Source organism: Dendropsophus ebraccatus, chromosome 15 (assembly GCF_027789765.1).
Source record: "Dendropsophus ebraccatus isolate aDenEbr1 chromosome 15, aDenEbr1.pat, whole genome shotgun sequence".
Taxonomy (NCBI): domain Eukaryota; kingdom Metazoa; phylum Chordata; class Amphibia; order Anura; family Hylidae; genus Dendropsophus; species Dendropsophus ebraccatus.
Genome location: NC_091468.1, coordinates 4918804 through 4943417, shown reverse-complemented (window position 1 = coordinate 4943417; position 24614 = coordinate 4918804). Strand labels below are relative to the sequence as shown.

General features: G+C 39.4%; 1 protein-coding gene across 14 annotated transcripts in view; it reads left to right on the top strand.

Moving 5' to 3' along the window:
* Window positions 1-24614, top strand: part of NRXN1 (neurexin 1) — a 1072395-nt gene that overhangs the window by 971781 nt on the left and 76000 nt on the right. For 10 of the 14 annotated variants that reach the window (XM_069954855.1, XM_069954851.1, XM_069954854.1 and 7 more), the window contains 2 exons: window positions 18082-18171; window positions 19431-19747. In XM_069954855.1, the coding sequence (XP_069810956.1) occupies window positions 18082-18171; window positions 19431-19747 (407 nt within the window). The remainder of the gene's footprint in view (window positions 1-18081; window positions 18172-19430; window positions 19748-24614) is intronic. The other 4 variants (XM_069954857.1, XM_069954856.1, XM_069954860.1 and 1 more) reach the window with 1 other exon arrangement.

The following is a 24614-nucleotide window of genomic DNA, read 5'->3' as shown; positions in this document are numbered from 1 at the left end:
CAGCCGAAGTGACACAGGAAATCAGCCAGTATTGTTTTAATTGAATATGTTCCCACAAGAGCTTCAGAGTTAACAATTTTGCTCTTCATACTTCTCCCAATGTAGAATAACAAAGGAGATGTGTCACATTTATTTATTTATTTATTTTTAAGAAAGCAACAAAGTAAAGTATAATGTTATTGCCTTGTTGTGCTTATTTGGTTATTGCATACGGAGCATAGATCTTCCACTACCCCATAATTGAACATGTTAAAATCTTGGAGGTCTACATTCTGTTATTGATGATGATGGTGACTCTTTAGGCTGCTCTACTTGCTCACTTGTCGCTAAGCAATTTTAAGGTTTACCCCATAGATCAGGGGTGGGGAACCTTTTCCATGTCGAGGGCCGGTCGGGCATTAATAAAATCATTCGAGGGCCGCATACCGTGCGCGGCAGTTAGTAGCGGGGGTTTGCAGCACCCAGGACAAGGCATAGTATTGTTCCCCTAGTGCCCCTGCTATTGTAGTTAACCCCCAGTGATGCCCCTTGTAGTCTAGTTAACCCCCAAGTCATGTCCCTGGTAGCCTAGTTAACCCCCATCAGGCATGTCCCTGGTTGCCTAGTTATTCCCCCCCCATCAGTCATGTCTCTGGTAGCCTAGTTGTCCCCCCCATCAGTCATGTCCCTGGTAGCCTAGTTGTCCCCCCCCCCCCCCATCAGTCATGTCCCTGGTAGCCTAGTTGTCCCCCCCATCAGTCATGTCCCTGGTAGCCTAGTTGTCTCCCCCATCAGTCATGTCCCTGGTAGCCTAGTTGTCCCCCCATCAGTCATGTCCCTGGTAGCCTAGTTGTCCCCCCCCCATCAGTCATGTCCCTGGTAGCCTAGTTGTCCCCCCCCCCATCAGTCATGTCCCTGGTAGCCTAGTTGTCCCCCCCCCCATCAGTCATGTCCCTGGTAGCCTAGTTATTCCCCCCCCATCAGTCATGTCCCTGGTAGCCTAGTTATTCCCCCCCCATCAGTCATGTCCCTGGTAGCCTAGTTATTCCCCCCCCATCAGTCATGTCCCTGGTAGCCTAGTTATTCCCCCCCCATCAGTCATGTCCCTGGTAGCCTAGTTGTCCCCCCCCCCCCATCAGTCATGTCCCTGGTAGCCTAGTTGTCCCCCCCATCAGTCATGTCCCTGGTAGCCTAGTTGTCCCCCCCCCCATCAGTCATGTCCCTGGTAGCCTAGTTGTCCCCCCATCAGTCATGTCCCTGGTAGCCTAGTTGCCCCCCCCCCCATCAGTCATGTCCCTGGTAGCCTAGTTGTCCCCCCCCCATCAGTCATGTCCCTGGTAGCCTAGTTGTCCCCCCATCAGTCATGTCCCTGGTAGCCTAGTTGTCCCCCCATCAGTCATGTCCCTGGTAGCCTAGTTGTCCCCCCATCAGTCATGTCCCTGGTAGCCTAGTTGTCCCCCCCCCCCGTCATGTCCCTGGTAGCCTAGTTGTCCCCCCCCCCCCCCCCCCATCAGTCATGTCCCTGGTAGCCTAGTTGTCCCCCCCCCCCATCAGTCATGTCCCTGGTAGCCTAGTTGTCCCCCCCCCCATCAGTCATGTCCCTGGTAGCCTAGTTGTCCCCCCCCCCCCATCAGTCATGTCCCTGGTAGCCTAGTTGTCCCCCCCCATCAGTCATGTCCCTGGTAGCCTAGTTGTCCCCCCCCCATCAGTCATGTCCCTGGTAGCCTAGTTGTCCCCCCATCAGTCATGTCCCTGGTAGCCTAGTTGTCCCCCCCCCCCATCAGTCATGTCCCTGGTAGCCTAGTTGTCCCCCCCCCATCAGTCATGTCCCTGGGATCCTAGTTAACCCCCAAATAAAAAAATAAACATCCCTCTCACCTTACCTCCGCTCCCACGCTGTCCAGGTCCTCTTCTGTCCCAGGTCCTCTGTGCCGGTCTTCTCCTGCAGGCGGCGCGCGATGAAATGACGTCATCGCGCGCGGCCCGCAGGAGACTAAAGACACGCGCCGCTCTGCTGGGGAAGAAGCCGGCATAGACAGCATCCTCCGGTGTCCGCCAGCTGTCACAGACACCGGAGGATGCGGTGTATGCCGGCTTCTTCCCCAGCAGAGCGGCGAGCATCACAGGGGAGCTGCGGGCCGCGGGCCGCATCGGGAGGTCTCAGGGGCCGGATGCGGCCCGCGGGCCGGAGGTTCCCCACCCCTGCCATAGATAGCTGATTGACTTTGGCCCTGCCTAACTTCTTAACGTCATCTCTGCCTAAACCTCTGCTAGAATATTGACTCTCCTGTGCATGAACCCAACTATTGACTCTAAGGCTATGTTCCCACTACGTATGAGACCAGCCATTCCATGACCCGGCCGGGTCACTGAACGGCCGGTCTCTGAAAAGATCATCCCACCCGGTACTTAGCGCCGCTAAGTTCTGATGCGGGCGCATCAGTGCGTGCCGGCATCAGAACTCCCCACTGCACACAATGGAGCGAGCAGCCAGAGCCGCTTGCTCCATTGTGTGCACTTACAGGGTTTTCTGTGGCCGCAATTCATTGAACTAACATGTCAGTTTCCTACTGCGCCGCTAAGGATCCCGGCTGGAGTGTATACTATGCGTATGTATATATGTACTATGTGTATACACTCTGGCCGAGATTCCCTCAGAAGGCAGCACTACGTAAGTTCCATGGAAATCACCGCCATTGTAACAAGTGTGAACCCAGCTTTAAGCTGTACTGTTACCTGCCACAAACCTTTTGCTTTTTCCAGCTAGTTAATCTTGCTGCTTACCCATGACCTACTGTATGCTTAGACCCTAACTTGCCTTTCCCTAACCTCCTGGCTTCTTGGTTCCTGGTTCTGGTGTCTTCTTGTCTGCTGGGCTAGCTGTTAACAACAATGGGACCACTCCTAGGAAGTGACCTGGTACTCTAGCAACTTTTACATCGACAAGTTAAAAAAGGAATGAAGACCCCAAATTCTGACCCCAAGCCAAACCGGTTGAGTAGCTCGGCGAGTCTTTACTCATTGCTTTCAATCCCATTTAGATTTAGTAACTATTTTATAAAACAGCTAAGGATCTCCAAAGGTAAATCTGTGCTTTAAAAAAAGTACAACATCCATTTGTTTCCTCCAATGTTTTGTAATGTTTTCTATGGGATGGTAATAATTAGTCGGAGAAGGAGATAACAGCGGAGCTCCCCTCCTGCTTCGCTGAGGTTAACAGCTTCTTCAGTTTTGCATGAATTTCCCTTCATCCTCCATTTAATGATGATGAATATTTGTGATTTAAGTAATGCCGCACCATCTTCCACACCATTTGTTCTGATGAATACACATCATGGGAAAACCTACAGTATGTCATTTTAATTGCTTCTTTTAGATGTTACCATGTAGTGTACAATCAGCAGTTTTGTTGTAGACCATTACTCCTTATCTTTTTTCTCTAAGTAACATCTGTCCAGATTAGACATCACTTGTGTTTGGAGTCGGTTTGGAGAGAGAGCAGCAAGATTCTGTAGCGTATATAGAGTTCTGGGGACTTCTAACCCCATATGCATTGCATCCAGCCAGTGCCAGCCTTTAACTGTACCAGTTCAGACTATGTAGAACAATGGCCGTCTTTCATAACAAGGGCTGCCATTGTGCAAATACCGTGACGACCATTGTTACAAAAGACGGCCATCGTTTTTGCATGGTGTGAACCTAGCCCCAAAGTGACAACCTTGAAAGAACAACTCCCGCGGGACCCCCCCCCCCCAAAAAAAAAAAAAAAACACACAGACACCAAAAAGTGGGGGAAGGGGGCCAGACCGGGTATTTAACCACATTACAAAGTTATATAACTTTGTAATGTGTGTTAAATAAGCTAAAAAAAATTTGTGGGAGTTGTCCTTTAATAAGAGACACATGTTTATTATATTTACTATGGTTCTTTATATTCTGTGATACCAAAAAACTTTAAATCTCATAGACATGTGTGCTCACTTACCATTACACAAATGTTGTTTACGGGAATGTGTCAGCAGTTTTATGCTGCTTTATCTGAGGCAGAATGACAGGAGACAATCACAGCTGACTAGTCCTCCCTATTATGTACAAGTGCTCAGCAGTCCTCAACATTCATCAGTTGAAGGTCCCTCCACCTCTTGATTGACAGCTCACTGTGTATGATCAGACAGCTGTCAATCAGTGCATGGAGAAGTGGGGATGAGGGGTGGGGCGCTGCACTAGGCTCAGATCAATCAAAGATACTAGAGAAGTGTCTGCAATATACAATGTAAGTAATACATGACTGTAACCATCATCTCAGCCACCAGTTTACGCTCCCCTCAGATTAAGCCTGTGACAGATTCCCTTCAAGGACTCCAATTTTTTACAAGGCAAATTTAATGCATAATCATAATATGATGGAAGAGAGTTTATCCAACTTTTTCAAGCTTGCACTTTCTTATATGCCAGTTTTGTGCATAAGTTACCAAATTATGTTGTATGTTGAATCTGATAAAAAAACATTTCAATCCACTTTTTGACATGTGGTCAGCATGGCGCCTACTGAGCGGAGCTGTGCAAAAATGTAGCCACTTGTCTAAAAAGTTTCAGATAATAAATGTGGCTAAAATTTCACAGTACTTAAACCACAATCCTTTTGTACAGAAACCATGCCTCTTTGGCTAAGGGGGTGCAGAAGTGGCTAAAAACAGACAACTTACATTTTTGAGAAATATGATAGTTGCCAAAATATATATATATTTTTTTTTGTCATTCAAACCTTGATAAATTCATCTCTCAAAAAGACAAACTGGAAATGCAAGATTGGATATGTCTGGATAGTATGTGATGTTATTATACATTGACATTGGTTATGTCATACACTAAAACTCTATAGATGTGTCCAGCCTTATCTTTTACATTTCTTTAGTGAAGTTATCAAACTTTGTAATGTAACTTTATTAAAGAAAATATATTTATATTTATTTATTTATTTATTTATTAGCATTTTTAAGGGTGACACAACCTCTCTCCTGCCACCAATGGCTGCATCAGGAACTGCATGGCTGTACAATCCGGGTACAAAAAGTTTCTGTCACAAATATATATGGCCGGTTCTGCTGCATGTAGGTTTAGGGATTGGCATACAGTGTTTGATGTACGGAGTCTCCCCATATTGGAAGGGAAGTAGCGGTGATAACTGTCCGTCACCACTTGCTCTGTTACATGCTGCAGTGTCTGCAACTCTATAGTCACAGACAGCTTCCCCAAATGTAATGTGCATTCTCTTGCTAGTATGCATTACAGTAGACATCAGGGGAAGTCAAGTATTGCTAACGCTGCATACAGAAGTACTGGTGATGTGTAACTGTGTTTGAGCAGCCGAGCAGTTCCCAATGAGAGAGGCCTTGTTGCCATATATATATATATATATATATATATATATATACTGTACACACACACACCTTTTGGAATACTCCTTTAAGTCACTCTTTAACTTTTAGTCAACTAAAGCGCTAAAGCGTATTTTTGGTGGATGGGACGGCACCGGTTGACGCCAATTAGATTCTCTCGCCAGGAAGAAATGACTGTCCTGATTTCTGTAGCATTTGGGGCCGGTGTACTCATGTGGAATGGGCAATCTTGTGATGTGCAGAACACATAAGAGCAGATCAGATAGTGGAAGGGTCAGTGTCTGAAATGGGACAGCACAATAAAGTAAACTCCCTTCAAAGTGCTGCTCATTTCTGACATCGAGTCATTTTAGGTGAAGCCTTCATGTCGTGTTAGCTTACACTTGGTTCGGTATCAGGTTGAACAATGAAAAATACAGATTTTTGCTCAATGCTCAATCATATTGATAAAGTTCTATCTGTGCAGAATGCACATCGAATTAGCGTTGTTTGTCTTACAAAATGCTATTGATTTTCAGATCTTACAACATGTCATTTGCAGCAGTGAATTGTTTACGTTTGTCTCTTTCCCGATCGTCTTGCTCAATACTTTGTGATGAATTAAAACGGCTTAAATGGATTACCACATGCCAGGGACCGTGTGGTTTTTTTTGTTTTGTTTTCATAGATTTTTTTTTTGCATCCTGCAAATTTAATGCACTGTTCAATATGCAAAAAAAGTGTAAGAGCGTTATACTAAGATACGTGGTGAGACATACTTCCTCGTCACACATACGTTTTACTCATATTGACAAAATAGAAGAAGAATGGAAAAAAGTGCAATATCAATTATAGATGAATTTTATTCGTTATCAGTATTTTAAAAAAAAAACAACCGGTTAACTATAACTGCATCTGACACATGAAAAGTACATAAATGCAAGATGCAATCCTTGAGATGTTCATGGCTTACACCAACTAAGGGCATATAGACATATAGAGGAGGTCTCATGTTCACTCAAGCAAGTCATTATGCAAAAAAGGTTCGCGGAGCCTCAGTTACGAGTCTCAAAAAATGGGACTAGCCAGATATCCCTCCAGGGAAAGGCTTAGAAAAGGGATGGTTCCTATATGGAGACCATGAAAAAACACCATTTTAGGTGGCCTCTTCAGTCAATATCAAAAATGAGTCTGATTCAGAGTGTTGCCCCTCACCAGCAGGACTCTGGCTAGGTGGGAACAATGCCTAGTACACCAATATGACAAACAGATCACTGATCTCAAGGAGACTAGCCAAAGAAGTCACAGTCAGCTGCTAGTTAAAGCGCTCAATACAGTAAAATCCTAGGTGCATTGCTCCCTGGGCAGGTCGTATAATATATGGACAGCCATTCATCTGCTAGTCTGCCATGGTTGCATAACCAGGAATCATTGTGTCATATTTTCTGTTGACCTTCACGATAAAAATGTATGGGCTAATGCTGTGATTACAGGTGATCCGTAGTCACAGAAAATCCATCCTAGTACTAAAATATTCTACCTATAATCAATAACCCAAGTGGTAATATACCCAAATGTGCTACAAAAACCACATGTGATGTAAATATGTCAGCGCTCATGGAATACTCGACAATAAAGTTTCCTTGCTTGATGTGGAACCAGTACCAGCCATGGTAAAAGGTCAGGCAATGTCATTGACTTTTCATGTGGACGGTTTGAAATAGTTCTGCAATCCTAAAGCACCCATCTGCTGTCATTTCCCTGAGCATCTGTTTCTGTTATTTAGAGTATCTGCGTACCTTGCCAAAAGCATTCAAAGAAAGGAAGCGCCAGTTAAAGCAGCACCATTGCGGGAAGATTACTGTTATACAGTAAAATATCTCTAAGGCAAGAATACACAAATTGAAATGCCACTTCCCGGCTAAGCAGCAAAGTCCTAAGATTCCCTCGGCTCGAGGCTACCGCTGGCACTGCTCTTTTGACACACAACAGATTTTCTTTATCTCTGAAATGCCATTATATATTACTACATGTGCCCATGGTGTTGTGTTTGTGAGACCTCTTCCAGACAGCGACCTCCCCTTTGTTTTTCCTGTTATAACTAAACGTGCTTTACGTTCTCGAATGTGACCGGACACAGATGAGAAAATAGTGGATTTGGTTTTTCATCAGGGATAATACATTTCCAGCTACATTTTTACATGTTTTTTTTTTTTTTGTTAGTGCTCAACCAGAGGGGAAACATAAAACACACACACACACACACACACACACACACACACACACACACACACACACACACACACACACACAGTTAATAAGGTTGAAAGAAGACAAGAGTCAGACAAGAGTTCATTAAGTTCAACCTACAGAAACCCTACAGTGCTGATGCATATGAAGGTGAAAGCCCTTATGAGGCAGATGAATATGCAATAAGAGCCCGTGGAGCCTCATTGAAGAGTCTCGAAACACAGGACTAGCCAGATATCCCTCCGGGAAGGACCCAACCAAAACCACCATAATAAGTAGTCCTATAAGTCAATGTAATGACAAGGGAAAAAACAAGACCAGGTCTCCCTGAGATCAGCAATCTTTTTCTCTTATGGCTCTACTAGGCATTGCTCCCACCAAGCCCGAATCCTGCTCCACACTGATGAGGAACAACAACCCGAAACAGCTGCCTGTGGTTGGACACCTGGCCTTGGTTTTTCCCTTGTCATTAGATTGACTTATAGGGCCACTTAATATGGTGGTTTTTGTGGTTTCCCTATAGAAGCCACCCCTTGGCTGGGTCCTTATCGGAAGGATATCTGGCTAGTCCTGTGTTTTGAAACTCTATATGCAAAACATGTTTATGTTTCCCAGGGGGCAATGCACCTAGGATTTCACTTTCACCAGGCAGTGTTATTGTTTGGCTGGTCTCCCTGAGATCAGCAATCTGTTTCTCTTATGAGGCAGATGACAATTGTCCCATCACAGGGAGAAAATTCCTTTCTGACTTCGAAATGGTGATCAGAATAATCCCTATATCAGCAACCTATCACATGTAATCTAATGCCCATAATTTTGTACATAAAAAGAAAAAAGGAAACACAGTAGCGCTGCATGTGCAGGCGGATTAACCCTGTGAGATGTGTATGTGTAAATTCACACAAATGCACACTCACCTTGTTAGGTCGTACGTATTAGGCACGACTCTAATGTAGGCTTGTAGGTATATAAGGAGGGCTGCTGCCTTCCACCTTCCGATATCCCTGGATGTGGGATCAGGACTGAAATCCAAATGACCTTGCAACAATGGTGGATTCCTTGGCGCTCAAACCTCCAGGCACAGTCACTCCACTTCAATCAAGATGCAGAGATTTCCAGTATTTTTGCCAACCAGATGTGTTCTTTATTGCTACGCGTTTCAAGGGTTAACCACCCTCTTCATCAGGCATAATTAAGTACATTACACACTAGTATTTATACATAAACTAAAATGATTGACCCGGAAGGATTTCCCTGTTTCAAGGTGTCATCATGACATCACTTCCCATCTGCTAATCAGACTGAAGTCCTATTAAAATAACAACAACATTAGTGGTTTCTATGGTTAAAATGTATAAGGCTAGGTGGTCTTGAGGTAAGTGGCTGGACTCTGGCACATAAGTAGCTGCCACCACCCTGGGTTCTCAACCCCTGTGCTCCATAAAACATTTTTATGGAGCACAGGGGTTGAGAAACCACTAATGTTGTTGTTATTTTAATAGGACTTCAGTCTGATTAGCAGATGGGAAGTGATGTCATGATGACACCTTGAAACAGGGAAATCCTTCCGGGTCAATCATTTTAGTTTATGTATAAATACTAGTGTGTAATGTACTTAATTATGCCTGATGAAGAGGGTGGTTAACCCTTGAAACGCGTAGCAATAAAGAACACATCTGGTTGGCAAAAATACTGGAAATCTCTGCATCTTGATTGAAGTGGAGTGACTGTGCCTGGAGGTTTGAGCGCCAAGGAATCCACCATTGTTGCAAGGTCATTTGAATGCCCATAATTTGTAATATTATATTGATCAGGAAAAGCATCCACATCTCCCTCCATTTAATGAATTAGGCCTGGCACTGATCACTATTGATGAGGTTACTGTCCACCAATACCCCAGGTCCTTTTCGGCAGCAGTGTTACCCAGTGTTTTATTATTTAGCACATAACTGTACTTATTATTTCTACAGCCCAAGTGCATAACCTTACATTTATCCACATTAAACTTCTTCCTTCTTTTGACATGACCAGCAAGTGGTGAATAGCTGGGACCCATCATCATCCAAACTTTAAAAAATTTAAAAAGTCAACCTACAACTTAATTTTTTTCTGAATTCACCATGATACCTATTCAATACGAAATGGTTGGATGGGATTGTCACAGCTATCCAGGGAGGCTCAGTGGTTAGCACTGTAGCCTTGCAGCGCTTGGGTCCTGGGTTCTAATCCCACCAAGGGCAACATCTGCAAAGAGTTTGCATGTTCTTCGCGTGGGTTTCCTCTGGGTACTCCAGTTTCCTCCCACACCCAAAAACATACAGATAGGTGAATTTAGATTGTGAGCCCAAATGGGGACAGGGAGCAATAATTGGCAAAACTATGTGAAGTGCTGCGGAATCTGTGTGCGCTATACAAATAAAAGCATTATTATTTATTATATATGGGTGACATTGCCATTGAGCCTTTGGATTACAAAGAGCCCCAGATGTCTGAAGAGTGGCCGCCTCAAGGCATTCATCCTCTTTTCATGTTTAACGTCCTACAATTTTCATCTGGGAATACGTCATGTTTGGATTTAAGGAAGGACCTAGCTCTATATCTTCCCTCTTTATCTAGTACAAAGCATTTTATTATACATGGATTATAGTCACTCTTCTTGTATTTATGATACCACCAGATGGTCTATGGCTGATCGGGAGATTTTCTATACAATTTATCATATTTTTTTTCCCTCCAAGATTCTTAAGTGGTCTTAAACAGTTAATAAAACATAACGTGGATCTTTCCAAACGTAATTATAACATTGCGGCAGAAAATAGCAGCACAAATAACAGGTTAGCCTCCTCGCCACATTTTGTCCTTTTTCCCATGCTTATTCATTCGTAAAATACCAAATGCCACAGGGAGGTGTACCAATGGGAATCTAGACTAAAAGCCGGGCACAATGCGTCCATTATGTCATTGTTCCTAGCTGTAATGCAGGTATTATGTGCGACAAACCTTGTGAAAGCTATCTACCAATGCGAAATGAAGATTGCTCGGTTTGTTAGCTGACTACGGTCCCAAGCCGCTGTCCGTGATCGCTGTCAATTCCTCAATGATTTTGTAGAATACCGAGGACTTTGCAATCTTAGCTGCAGTTAAAGGCAAGATGAAAATCTCAAAGGGAATTATTGTCCGCAGCTTTTCAAAAAAATCAATGTTTCAAATTCAAATGCCGGAGAAATTCCTTGTGGAATAGCGGCCATTGCTGTGATAGCATGGTTCATAGCAATAGAGTCTGAATGCTAACAGCGAACATACATAAAACCAGAGTTTTCATTCCCAGAGATTATTACCACAAACCTTTTCCTGTCTATTTTTATAGTCATTGTGTTCAAAAGCCGAGAGTTGGTTAAACACTGCCCAAAAAGCTATAAAATCCTCCACGTTTTTTTTTTTTTTTTTTTGTTCTTTATAGAAAGACTTAGTAAGGGACAGCACACTGCTTGAAACACCAGTAACATTTAAGAGATTGAATCAGGATGCACTATGACACCAGAAAAGAGCTGGCACCAAGCTTCACGATAGGCAAGATGGTGGAGTGATACTCTAGAAGGTATTCTGCAGGGATAACTTGGGTTCTAGCATTCATGTAGATTGTGGCAGACCAGGTATCCTTCTTCATGGCATTCCCTGCTGGTAGCTGTCTCTTTCAGTAGGATAATGCACCCTTAAGAGCATTTTGGCTGATTGGTGTATATAAATTGTTAGTCGGATTTAGATATCATAACTATGGGGGGGGGGAGACTTTTTTCATTGCTGTAATTACAATTCCTCCAGAGGTGCATGACAAGGACATCAGCAGCATCAGATATGGGGTATGATGGTTATTGTTTCTATATTATTTACTGCATGGTACGTGATGCATTTTAATATTCTATATCTTTGCTTAAAGTCTGCAGTTTTTTTTGTATATCAGTCTTTTTTTTCTCATATTTTTGCTTAATATACAACCAGTTTATAAATAGAAGTAAATAACATTTTAATGCAGTATAATAAATTTTGAAATGAAAGAAATCGGCTTTTCGAGAACTCAAAGAATCCTGGCAGCAAGTCTTCTTTTCTGATCTTCCCATAATAAGCCATGATAAAGTTGATTGACTGCTTTTGTCAGTCATACAAAAAGATTCAATTCAACCGTTTGACCTTTTTATGCCTTTTGTGGTATTCCTGTAGCACTTGGCATTATTGGTTTATTTTGAAGGGAACTTTCTAGAAGTAACTGAAAAACTGGAAGATTGACGATGTGTCTCCAGTCTGAACACACATGCTACAGCCAGGCGATTGATGCACCTATTTATCTTCTATCTATCTATCTATCTCCTATCTATCTATCTATCTATCTAACTATCTGTCTATCTATCTTCTATCTATCTATCTATCTTCTATCTATCTCCTATCTATCTATCTCCTATCTATCTATCTATCTATCTATCTATCATCTATCTATCTATCTATCTATCTATCTTCTATCTATCTCCTATCTATCTATCTATCTCCTATCTATCTATCTATCTATCTATCTATCTCCTATCTATCTATCTATCTATCTATCTATCTATCTTCTATCTATCTATCTCCTATCTATCTATCTCCTATCTATCTATCTATCTATCTATCTATCTAACTATCTGTCTATCTATCTACCTATCTATCTATCTATCTATCTATCTATCTATCTATCTATCTCCTATCTATCTATCTATCTATCTATCTATCTCCTATCTATCTATCTATCTATCTATCTATCTATCTATCTATCTATCTATCTATCTATCTCCTATCTATCTATCTATCTATCTATCTATCTATCTATCTTTCTCCTATCTATCTCCTATCTATCTATCTCCTATCTATCTATCTATCTCCTATCTATCTCCTATCTATCTATCTATCTATCTATCTATCTATCTATCTATCTATCTATCTATCTCCTATCTATCTATCTATCTATCTATATATCTTCTATCTATCTATCTCCTATCTATCTATCTCCTATCTATCTATCTATCTAACTATCTGTCTATCTATCTACCTATCTATCTATCTATCTATCTCCTATCTATCTATCTATCTATCTATCTATCTATCTATCTATCTCCTATCTATCTATCTATCTATCTATCTATATTTCTCCTATCTATCTCCTATCTATCTCCTATCTATCTCCTATCTATCTCCTATCTATCTCCTATCTATCTATCTATCTATCTATCTATCTATCTCCTATCTATCTATCTATCTATCTATCTATCTATCTATCTATCTATCTATCTATCTCCTATCTATCTATCTATCTATCTATCTCCTATCTATCTCCTATCTATCTATCTATCTATCTTGGTAATATATGTCAGACTGTGATTTTTGTAGTATTTTCTTCCTTTTTTATAAACTCTTTTTTAGCTGTTTGTTGTGAGGTTTACTATGAGATGATATATACACAATTGTCAGGCCCCCATTCTGAGTTCGCGCATCGCCCCATCCTGACATAACAAAGAATTTGTCATAATTCCTCCAGTTTGGATTGCTATTAGTTGCTGTTGTTGCTTTCCTCAGTTAGTATATTTTTTCATGCTCTTTTACACCTTCACTGAGGCTGGGTTCACACTATGTATATTTGAGGCTGTATTTGGTCCTCATGTCAGGTCCTCATAGCAACCAAAACCAGGAGTGGATTAAAAACACAGAAAGGATCTGTTCACACAATGTTGAAATTGAGTGGATGGCCGCCATATAACAGTAAATAACGGCCATTATTTCAATACCACAGCCGTTGTTTTAAACTAACAGCAGATATTTGCCATTAAATGACGGCCATCCACTCAATTACAACATTATGTGAACAGAGCCTTTCTGTGTTTTCAATCCACTCCTGGTTTTGGTTGCTATACAGCCTCACAAATACAGCCTCAAATATACATAGTGTGAACCCAGCCTCAATATAAATACATTTTATGGGGGGGGGGTTTTTAGCCTTTTCTTGTAGCTTGAGTCGCTGTTTGCAATTCTGCCAAAGTAGGCGACATCACAAACTCGATTCCTGACAAATATTTGACCTGTGTTTTATTTTTACCTCCCTCGTTCCCACCGCTGAGATGATTTCCTCCTGACAACAAATAGATGTCTTCAATTAAGCGTTCTTCTCCTCATTTCTTCCCTTTTATATCAGTAGTGACAAGCATGGATATTGGCAAATACCTAGCACTTAAAACTTTTGTAGCGTCGAATATCACGGCCGCTATTTTATATGGAAGATGATAGCGTAGCAGATCGTTTCATTTGTGCATTGTATTGCCTCTTCACATTTTACTGGAGTGCATTTATTTGATGGATAATATAATACAGAACAAGATCCCACTGAAAGATAGACTTTATTAGGATTAATTTTGCAAGTAAATCCATGTTAATCCGGGAAGACAGATGCATTCAAACAATACTTGAAGCTTCTATTCCGAGACTCTTTAATTCCTTCCCCTTCTTATACTTTATGAAGCAAATAAAAGCTTTCTAAGATGTTCCGTGGATTTGGGATTTGAGATTCGGGGGGGGGGGGGGGCGCTATCCGAAAATAACTCCGCCTCATTGATATACAAAGGGAAGGGAAGGCAACAGTTGGGAGCGCCATGTTTTCCTCTTTGTTACAAGCAAAAAAATTACTCTCAAGAATCGCATAAACTATGAGAAAAAAGACCATCTGCCTTCATGGAGCCGAATGTAAAGTGTGTGTAATTGGATTCCAGAAAACTCTGCAAACATTCATTAGCTTGGACATATGGTAGAACTATTGCTATGACTTAAGAACAATTACTTCCTGGACTGATTTATTGATTATGTTACTTTTATTATTTGAATGTTTAACTATAAAACCAAGCATGAAATATATATGGGATAATGCAGGACCACGTATACCATAGTATATATCACTGGACCACCAGCTGACACGCAAAGTGATGACTATATTTATCTATGTAATGTAAAGTTTTGGATCTGGACCAACTAGTGCCCCCCCCCCCAAATAAGAATGTTGTCATTGGTTTGCTGTGGGTTTGTAGCCATCTATCCTCATGTTATATGTTGTTATAGTTGCCAGTATTGTGGGCTCACTGATTTACTAATGAATTTAGAAGAAATCCATTAGGAAATACATGGTAAGCAGTAAAGCAAGAAGCTAATGAAATACAATGAATTTGTCAGTATATTATGACTGACAAGGTAACACTTTCTGAGGAGATAATTAAATTATAACCAACCAATATGGCTGATTTATTTGCCCCTTAAAAAATGAAAAGAAAAAAAGGCCTCTCTAAATGTGTATAAAATGGTAAAGAAAAAAGATTACAAATAAAAAAGACATTAAACTGTGCAAATCATATATATATATCATATATCATATCATATATCATATATATATATAATACCCCCCAGAACTGCTTTTCCAATGGCTCCCAGTCCCTGGTTGTCACCACCTCTTCCCGTTTTCTTGGACACATTGTTCCGGCCTTTGTCAGTGACTGCTGTAGGATAACACTGTGGCATATAGTAGTCTGAGCTTGGTAGATCCTGTGGGGGTGATGTGTCACAGGAACCAGAAAGAAATGGGGAAATGACAGGTGATCAGGTGCTGGGAGCCATTGGTTTGGTAGTTGCAGGGATAGAGGTAGGTTAGTATAACTTCTCTTTTCACATTACATATATTATTGCTGGACAACCTTTGTTTAAGGAAATGCCTACTAATCTATACAAATTATATGTTAGCATACAGTATAGTATCTTAACCATGGTTGAACTAGATTTTTGTGTACAGATGTTTAGATCCCTTGCATAAACATTGATATCAACCATAATGTTTTCTCTGCCTTTAGCCACCACAAGAGGGCGCTTATTAGGTCACTGTGTATAAGTGTTATAGTTTTTAGTCCCCAGTATTCTGTAAACTTCTAAGCTTTCTGCTAGAGGTAGCTTAGAAGATTAAGGCATACGGGTACATAAAACTATATAACATAATGGGGGGAAGGATTAGGTATCACACCAGGTTCAGAAATGGCTACACTTGGAGGAAGCTGTGTTTACACCAAAATGATACATAAACCAAAATTAGAAAGATCATATTATAAACCCTTTAAGATAAAAACCAAACAAATGATGTTTAATGCACTTTATACAATTATCCAGGATGAATAACCTTGAACGAGTGTTTGACCTTTGCTAAAAGTACGGTTCTCTAGTTGTCTTTGTCGCTCGCATAGTTAATGTATTGGCTTTTAAGTCAGACACACTTTTATTTTTCTATTAGCATCTTTTAAATCTTGTAAATCAATTATACTTGTGAGTTTTTCTTTTTTTCCCAGGCTACATTGTAAAATCTCTGTCTCTCAGAGTGATTGGCAGCACGAAGGCCAAAGCTGTGACCTTCCAGTACGAGGAGCATGTTGGGCATACCTCTTTGTGAAGTCTATCAAAGTTCTCCTTCTCATACCAGGATCTAATTAAGAGACTAAACTATAAGGAATATAAGGAATATAATGCCCTTCACCACTAACATTACCTGCTTTGTCTTTGAAGTCCTTAGATGGTCTTTTCTGATCAGTCATTTGACGGTGACTAATCATCTAGAAATCATACGTGGATATTTCCTGGCCTACATCAATTTTATATCAGACATTTATAAGAAAACATTAAGTTTAGACAGTTACATTAGGCTTACCTTAGTTTAGACAGTTACATTAGGCTTACCTTAGTTTAGACAGTTACATTAGGCTTACCTTAGTTTAGACAGTTACATTAGGCTTATCTTAGTTTAGACAGTTACATTAGGCTTACCTTAGTTTAGACAGTTACATTAGGCTTACCTTAGTTTAGACAGTTACATTAGGCTTACCTTCAATCCCTGAACCTTGATGCAAAATTTGCACTGTGATCCCCAACTATCATGCTCTATGAGTAATACTAGTGAGACACAATGATTGTTGGGTGCTCTAGAACGTTATGTAGCAATGATGAATAGACTTCCTAGAATTTACTTGCCAAAGTTTTATATGAATCCACCATCTAACACTTTTTTATTTGACAACCCATGTGGATTTGGCTTTACACCTCCTGCAGTGAGTGTACGAAGTGGTGATATATATAGTAGCAGTGCCACTTACCTACTTGGGCCGGCCAGTAAGTAGTGATGCATAGTGTATTGCTGCTTAGTGACTACTCGATGTAGTTTCTGTAGCTCCCTATGGTAGGACATCATCAAAACTATGTACTAAAGAACAAGTATATAGCTTATAGCCTTAATTACCTTGGGGTGGCACACACATTCAGTGGACTGGGTGCTCCACGTGCCTACTGCTCAGTAAATACAGGAGCAGGGACACTTGTCTTTGACAGGTGTACCTGCTCCAGTACAGATTTCCCTAATGCAAAACACCACAAAAATGTTGATGCAAAAAAGATTTTTGTAAAATTTGGAACTAAATTGATTTGTTCTGAGTTGGTTTGCTTAGCTCTAGTATTGTTGTTATACGACTTACAAAGACAACCTAAGAGAATGCCATAGATGAGATGAATTAGACCGTTGTGTTACCCAAATGTCCTCAAACGAAAAAAAAAAAATAGGTTTTTTTGGTAAGATTTGATTGAAATTCCCTGTTTGTTTCTTACTTTTGTCTTTGCTAAGGTTTATCAAAATGACTTCTAAATTCTCAGCCGAGGCACTTTAGGATTTTAGATGACAATCTGTAGAATAATTCACACACCTGTAATGAAAACTTAACTGGCTTGGGTTAGATCAATACCTGAGTATGGCTGAAATAACTTTTGTCAATCCTTTCTCCATGCTGACTGAATTACACTTTTACTATTCTCCACTATTATTACTGTTTATATTGCAGTGCATTTGTACCATGTGATTTTTTGAATCTTGTGGATCAGAATTTTTTTCTTCAAAGAAGAAATTAGTTTTTTTTTGTCATTTCTTTCTTACATGGATGCATTGGTAATAACATCCACGATGGTATTCTGATTCATAGACTTTTTTTAAATGATTAACTTGGATTAAGAGGTTGGATGTTTCCTGCTAAATTAAATATGTTACATTTGAATATGTTTAACTAGCGAATAACAAATACCAAAAAACGGATTTCTTTCATGTAAAGCCATTCTATGATGCGTAAATATGTTTTTTGGGTCTGTCTATAACATAATTTAATAACCTAGATCAAGTGCAGATTTCTAATTTTCAATTAACGTAGGAATAATTTTGTTTGCTAAAATAAAATAAATGAATGACTGAAACATGATATGTTCTAGGTACAATTTTTTAAAAAATCCAAATTTCAAAAAGTCATGTGGCAACTGTATAGCTCAAGCTTTAAGTATTAACTTTTAACCTTTGACCTTACAGATTTTAACCAATGAAATGTCTCTTTAAACTTTAAAGGAAACAATGATAACGAACGCCTGGCGATTGCTAGACAGCGAATTCCATATCGACTTGGTCGAGTAGTTGATGATTGGCTACTCGACAAAGGTAAAAAACATTGATTAAAACTTCAAATAAAAATAATTTGAACATAACCAAGTAGTGTTTCATTGTAACGCTAATAAACCTTAAAATAAATTTTTTGTAAAACTAAATAAAAACATTTAAAACAGTAAAATCTAGATAGTGGTATCTTGCATACGATGTATAATAATTTTCTGACCTGTTTAGAATAATCGTACCCTGTTAACTTAAGGTTAAAGGGACTGTAAATATAATCGACTAACTCAATCTATGAAGACACTCATAGATAACTTTAACCAAACGTTCTAAATTATTCATAGAATATTTTTCCTGTTCCCACTTCTAAATTATTAACTAAAATATGTGCAGAATTCTTACCTTTCTTACTGCCGTGAACAAAATATCTTGGTTTAAACTACAGGAATTCTAACTAGTGGGCAAGATAATTTGCCGATGAAAGTGAAGTCCCTTTAACATTTGCATCCTTTCAAGGAATTTTTTGAACAAACCGTAATTAAAAACAGATCTTAAAAATTGTGTGCATGCAAATCATATGCAGAGACCAATCTGCTTAAAATGTATTTGTGATTTCATAATGCTGCCAATGTTTTAAGGATTTCTTTGTGTAATAAAATTGTGCCATAATTTCACCATCGGTATGTGTATCATTACTGAAGTCGCTTTCACATCCAAATGACTCCTTTTAATTGTAAGTCTTGCTAAATGCCAATCAGAGCTATTTTATACACTACCTTGAATGCATAATGATGCATTTCTTTCCTTAACCTATGGTGAAGCAAACAAAATTCAATATTATAGTGGTGAACCATTCAAAATGGAATGCTAATTACAACTTGTAGCAAAATATCTTGAGGGATTTTTTTCCCCCTTCCCTTTACAAAAGAGCAAACGATGCATTACTAAAAATAATCTTCATACTCATATTAGTCACCATCAGTAGTCTTGTTTTAAATGAATAAATATTTAAGTTAAAAATATATAGTTTTTGTTTGCAATTTTTTACAAAAACAAAATTTAAAAAAAAAAAAAACCTTTGATTGGCCTTCAGCATGAAACTTCATTCAAGCGATAAAATCTTTATTACTAGGCGTACATTTCACAGTCGCTTCATCCAAAACAATGAATTATGAGCTAATTCTCTATCTTATAATTTATTGCACTCATCCTTCATTTCATTAAAACAAAAATGTGTTACTCATCTTTTCCAGTATGCAGAGCTCATAGTCAACATTTTTTGTATGTATGTAATATTCTTTTTGCAGGACGGCAGCTCACAATCTTCAATAGCCAGGCAACAATTAAAATCGGTGGGAAGGACCGGGGACATCCTTTTCAAGGCCAGCTTAGTGGCCTCTACTATAATGGCTTAAAGGTTCTGAACATGGCGGCTGAAAATGATGCCAATATCGTGATTGAGGGAAATGTGAGGCTTGTTGGTGATGTGCCTTCATCTATGACTACAGAGTCAACTGCCACAGCCATGCAGTCAGAAATGTCCACTTCTATTATGGAGACCACGACCATATTGGCCACCAGCACTAGAAGAATAAAAACACCTACAAGGGAGCCTGTTGGTCAGGTTAGTAGTACCATTATATTTTTTTGTCTTTGTTTATAAATCTAAATATTTTTACATTTAGGTAGAACATGTAAAGAATAAAAAAAATATAACTTTTTTGTTATTATATATCACATTGACTTAAAGGGATTCAGGATTTTTTTTCACCAGTGCCACATTCTTCCTCATGTTTGTGTAGTGTTCCAACATAACTCTATTAATTTCAATAGAACTAAGCTGCAATACCACAGCAAAACTGAGGACAAGGGTGGGTCTGTTTGTGGAAGTGATGTTTCTTATAATCCTCGATAATCTCTTTAATCTTAGCGATAACATTGCTAAATTTAGTGACCTATATTTGTAATATTATCTATTATTAAGGTCCAATTTTGAATCTTATGGAATATTATTAAATATGGGCATAACCAGTAATTTGGGTATCGGTATTATAACTTATAGTAACACAGTAACAAGGAAAGAATCTGGCTTTTTAGGCCTGGAGTTTCTAAATTGGGCATAGGCAATGGATAAGGGTAATATAATGATGTCATATTGAGTCTTTTAAAGTCTTTAATAAAAGTATGTACTGCACCTCGAACAGGAGCCTTGGTGGCAAAAAGACAGACTTAGTGATCCAGCTAGTTCTATTTTCTTTGTGTGCCCCTTCTCCAGAGGTACAGGGTAAGAAGTGCCCTTCTGTCCTTAGGGATTAACCTTGGCACCATAGTGCAGGAGACCATTTATTATGAGGCCACCTCTTCTACTGGATGAAAGTCATGGATAGCCACTGGATGTAAAACTATGTTTACAGTAAACAACAGTAGCCAAGAGGGTCAAAAACTAAAATCACATGGACCTTAAAGTATTTGGTGCTAATTATTGAATTACCATAAATTCAAAAACAAATGGGGGGGGGGGTGAAAAATAGGGGGGGATATAAGGGGGGAAGGGCTTTGCTAACTGAACTCTGACTTGTGTTGATGGTGGAGGGGAGGTCACACATTCCTGTAGTCTCCAGCATGCAACTTGCATGTTCTGCCATTGTAGGGGAACTGCCACATTGCCCAAAAGGAAGGGTCTTCTTAGGTGCCCAGAATTCTTGGTTTTGACTGGGTTATTGGGCCAGACTCTCCTCTTTGACTGATAGCTCTAGCATCAAGTCAAAAGACCACTCTGTCAGCCATAGCTAAGATCTCTTGACACTGACGAAGCAGATCCCACTCCGGGTACATGCAATGGCAGCCAGGACCTTCTATAATGTGTATTGCAGTAAAGCAAGCATAACCGGAAGTACAGGTATGTATGGACTCCTCTCTCCAACATTGTTATGGGCTTATCAGCAATACTAGGAACAGCTGAAAGGTCTGTTGAACCCTGCTCATTAAGTGGGGATTTAATGTTTGCCTTTATATATTTGTATATGTGATGGATGTTTTTTTGGAAATACACATAAACATGTATAGCACGAGATCCTATCCAGTATCCTTTAGTTTCTAGCTTGGGTTTACTATTGGACTCCGGTGCAGAACAAAGTTGGTGAGTCTTTGGTCTACTTATATCTTGTACTTTTTACTATCTTTTTGCTATTTTCTTTTGTTATTCATAATGATATGTCTGACTCTATTTTATTGTTCTGTTATTTTATACTGTAAACTTCCCCATCTTTGTGTCTGGATTTCTTTCCAATTTATTCGAAGGAGACAAGCCAGATTCTATTTTTATTTAAAGGCATATTTACGGTCATTGGCCGTACTCCACATTTGTTCCTGAAAACACGCAATGTGTTCACTATATGCTTGAATAGCATCTTTTACTCTGTTTCTAGAATTAATTGGTGACCCAGTTCTAGGAGCTTAGATAAAAGGGCAGATAGTCTGCTCCATCCTCAGCTTGCTTAGCCATCATTTGTTACATACTGTTCCTAGAAATGACTTATAAAGAAAGAATTACCGCTTTCCTACCAAAAAAAAAAAAAAAGAATTCTACCATAGTGTTTTGTTTTCCTCATTCAGACCGAGCTTTCACTGATAACATTGAGCCACTTAAATAGCTATTGAAATAAACCCTGAGGTGATTGAATGTTTTGGAACAATGGAAACACATTTTTGGCCAAGCAAAATTAAATTGGCTCGACTTTAAACTGCAGAGCATAAGCACGGTTGGTAATTCTGGAGGGCAGAATGTGGGTGAAGGATGTGTTTCTGTTTATATTGAAGCAGTGACTTTGAAGAAGATTCATCAAAATATTCTCACGACAGCCTTGGTTTTTGCCCTCCAACCCAAACAGAATAAAGGCGAGCGTCTAAAAAAGCACAATACAGTCACTTACAACCAATTTCACTTTGAAGTCGGGAGGGTTGGCTGTACCAGGTGACCTACATACAGTGAACTTCTTATTTTACAATACTACACTCAGTCAGTTGAATTAGGTTAAAGATGTTTTTAAATGACATCTTATTTTTTAAAACTATTTTCAGCATGGTGTTAGTTTGACCTTAAAAGGTATTTTTTCCACCTGCTCTATTTATGGAGTAGGGATCAGTAGGGATCAGTAGGGATCAACAAAACTTTAGATTTTTTTTAAAGGGGTTGTGAAATGAAGCAAAGCTTGTAAAATCAGATGTGTACTTCATACAGGAGTACATATGTGCTGTTCTCAAGTATCCTATCTTTGTCAGTAATTGGTTGAACCAGCTGCAGATGGTAGAAGACACAAAAGACCCAGTGGAGGACACCGGGGGAGCACAGACAAGTGAGAAAAACTTTTTTTGTTTTTTTTCGATCAGCAGTCCTCATCTTTCCAAACTTTTTCCAAACTTGTTGGAAAGATTTTGGTTTGGTACAAGATTTTGGCTGCTGGGGGGGACGCCGTACACTGGCAAAGAAGGACATCGGGGGAGCATAGACATCTAAGTGTATATAAGCAAATTTTTTGAAAAAACAGCTAAACACCTTCAATTGTTTAGCTGGTTTAGTGTGGTCCATCTAAGGTTCCGTCGAACCCAAACTTTATGTTAAAGTTCAGCGAACCTGCTGAAAAGTGAAAAGTTTACTTATGTCTAGTAGAAAAAAAAGCAGGAACATGGGGGATTAATAAGTCTATGCTCTTAAATAGTGCAGTTTCAGACAAGCTTGTATATTTGGCATATGTTTTATTATGTTTTATTTCACAAGAGCAATCTAGACCTATTGTATTAGCTTTGTGACACAGGCCATTTAAAGAATACTTGTCACATAAGTCCAAAGCCAAGGCCAAGTTAAATGGTGGACACACACTTGGGGATAATGTATATTGGGGCCAGGCATGCTTCCATGTATTTTATTTGGTTTAAAAAAAATCACTAACTGATCATCCAAATATGTACAGTAGAGAGGCAATGCAAACCACAAATATAAAACCATATATATCTTATTAAAAAAATATTCAACACAACGTTTGAAGATGGCAAAGATGCCACTGTGCCACCTTTATAGTGCCCCCATATTATCTGTTATTTAAGCAGAGCGCTCAGTATTCAGGAGCATTAATGCCTGATTGTAATGCTTGGGAAGGCAGCTGGGCATTTTACAATCCCTACATATAGTAAGACAAAAGTGGGACCCTTGTTGGATCACGGATTCTTAACTTTGCCTATGCAAGTGGTGTTCTAGCACGCTTGTCTCATAATCAGCAGCAGAGATAAGCGAACTTCAAGTACATTCGGGTTTGATGGAGCCCAAGCTCTCGGCATTTGATTACTAATGGCTGAAGAAGTTAGATGCCGCCCTAAGGCTGCCTGGAAATCATTGATACAGCCACAGGTCATAGGCTCTATTCATGTTTTCCAGGACTCCCTAGGCCTGCATCCAACTTCTTCAATAACCAGCAATTAATTGCAGAGAGTTTGGGTACGGACAACCTGAATGTACTCAAAGTTCGCTTATCTCTAGTCAGCAGTGTATAGCTATAGTGGATGTTTCCAAGCATTGGATTAGGTGGGCCAACCTTTGATTCCCACATGTACCCATAAGCATTGGGCTCACATGACCCTTTCATTAGACCCCTTGTTCTCTCCCAGACATTTTTAGTTGAACATAGCCCCACTAGCTGTCTTGGAGATATTTCAGACTCAGTTATCGAACCATCACAAGTTGGTCTTTGTCAAAGTTGTTCGGATGCTTCCACTCAGACTAAGCACTATTGATTACATGAATGGGGGTATTGCAGCCAGTGGCCAATTTATAGGTCAAAGGGTCTTCAGTTATAATCTGATGATGAATCACTGTATATGAGTATCTGTGTATTTGTGATCTCTGTCAATATACTACATACTATTTCAGCTGTTTATAAATATGTATACCCTAAATGTCTATCTTCCCTCCTTTCACATGAAGGGTTTATAGTTAACATTACATTTACTTCTTATGTAAATATTCACAGCTGATACATTTTCCCGCTACTCATTTTACATTTCACTTTTTTTTTTTTTTCGGGTTCCATGATGCATAAATTCCCATGCAACAAGCTCAAGTTATTTTTTTCTTTTAAGCAACTGAATGTTTCTTAATAGTCAATTCATCTATAACAATGTACAGTAAATATTTCTGAACTCATTAAGTATCAGCATTTCAATAAAAAAAAAAAGAAAAAAATACCGGCGTATAGTGGCCATAAAGATGGAACTATTCCGAAAACCCATTGCACAAGCAGCAATAATAATAATTGCTCACATCTTTGCCGGCATTCTTTCACAACATTTAATTGGTTATACTCATTCGGATATTTTATGCCGCCAAATCGCTTTTTCATTATAGCACATGGAATAAAATACAAGGTAGGTCCTCCGAATAATTTTTTTGCTAAAAACATTTATTGCTATGTTAATGATGGGAAATAAAAAGCTATATT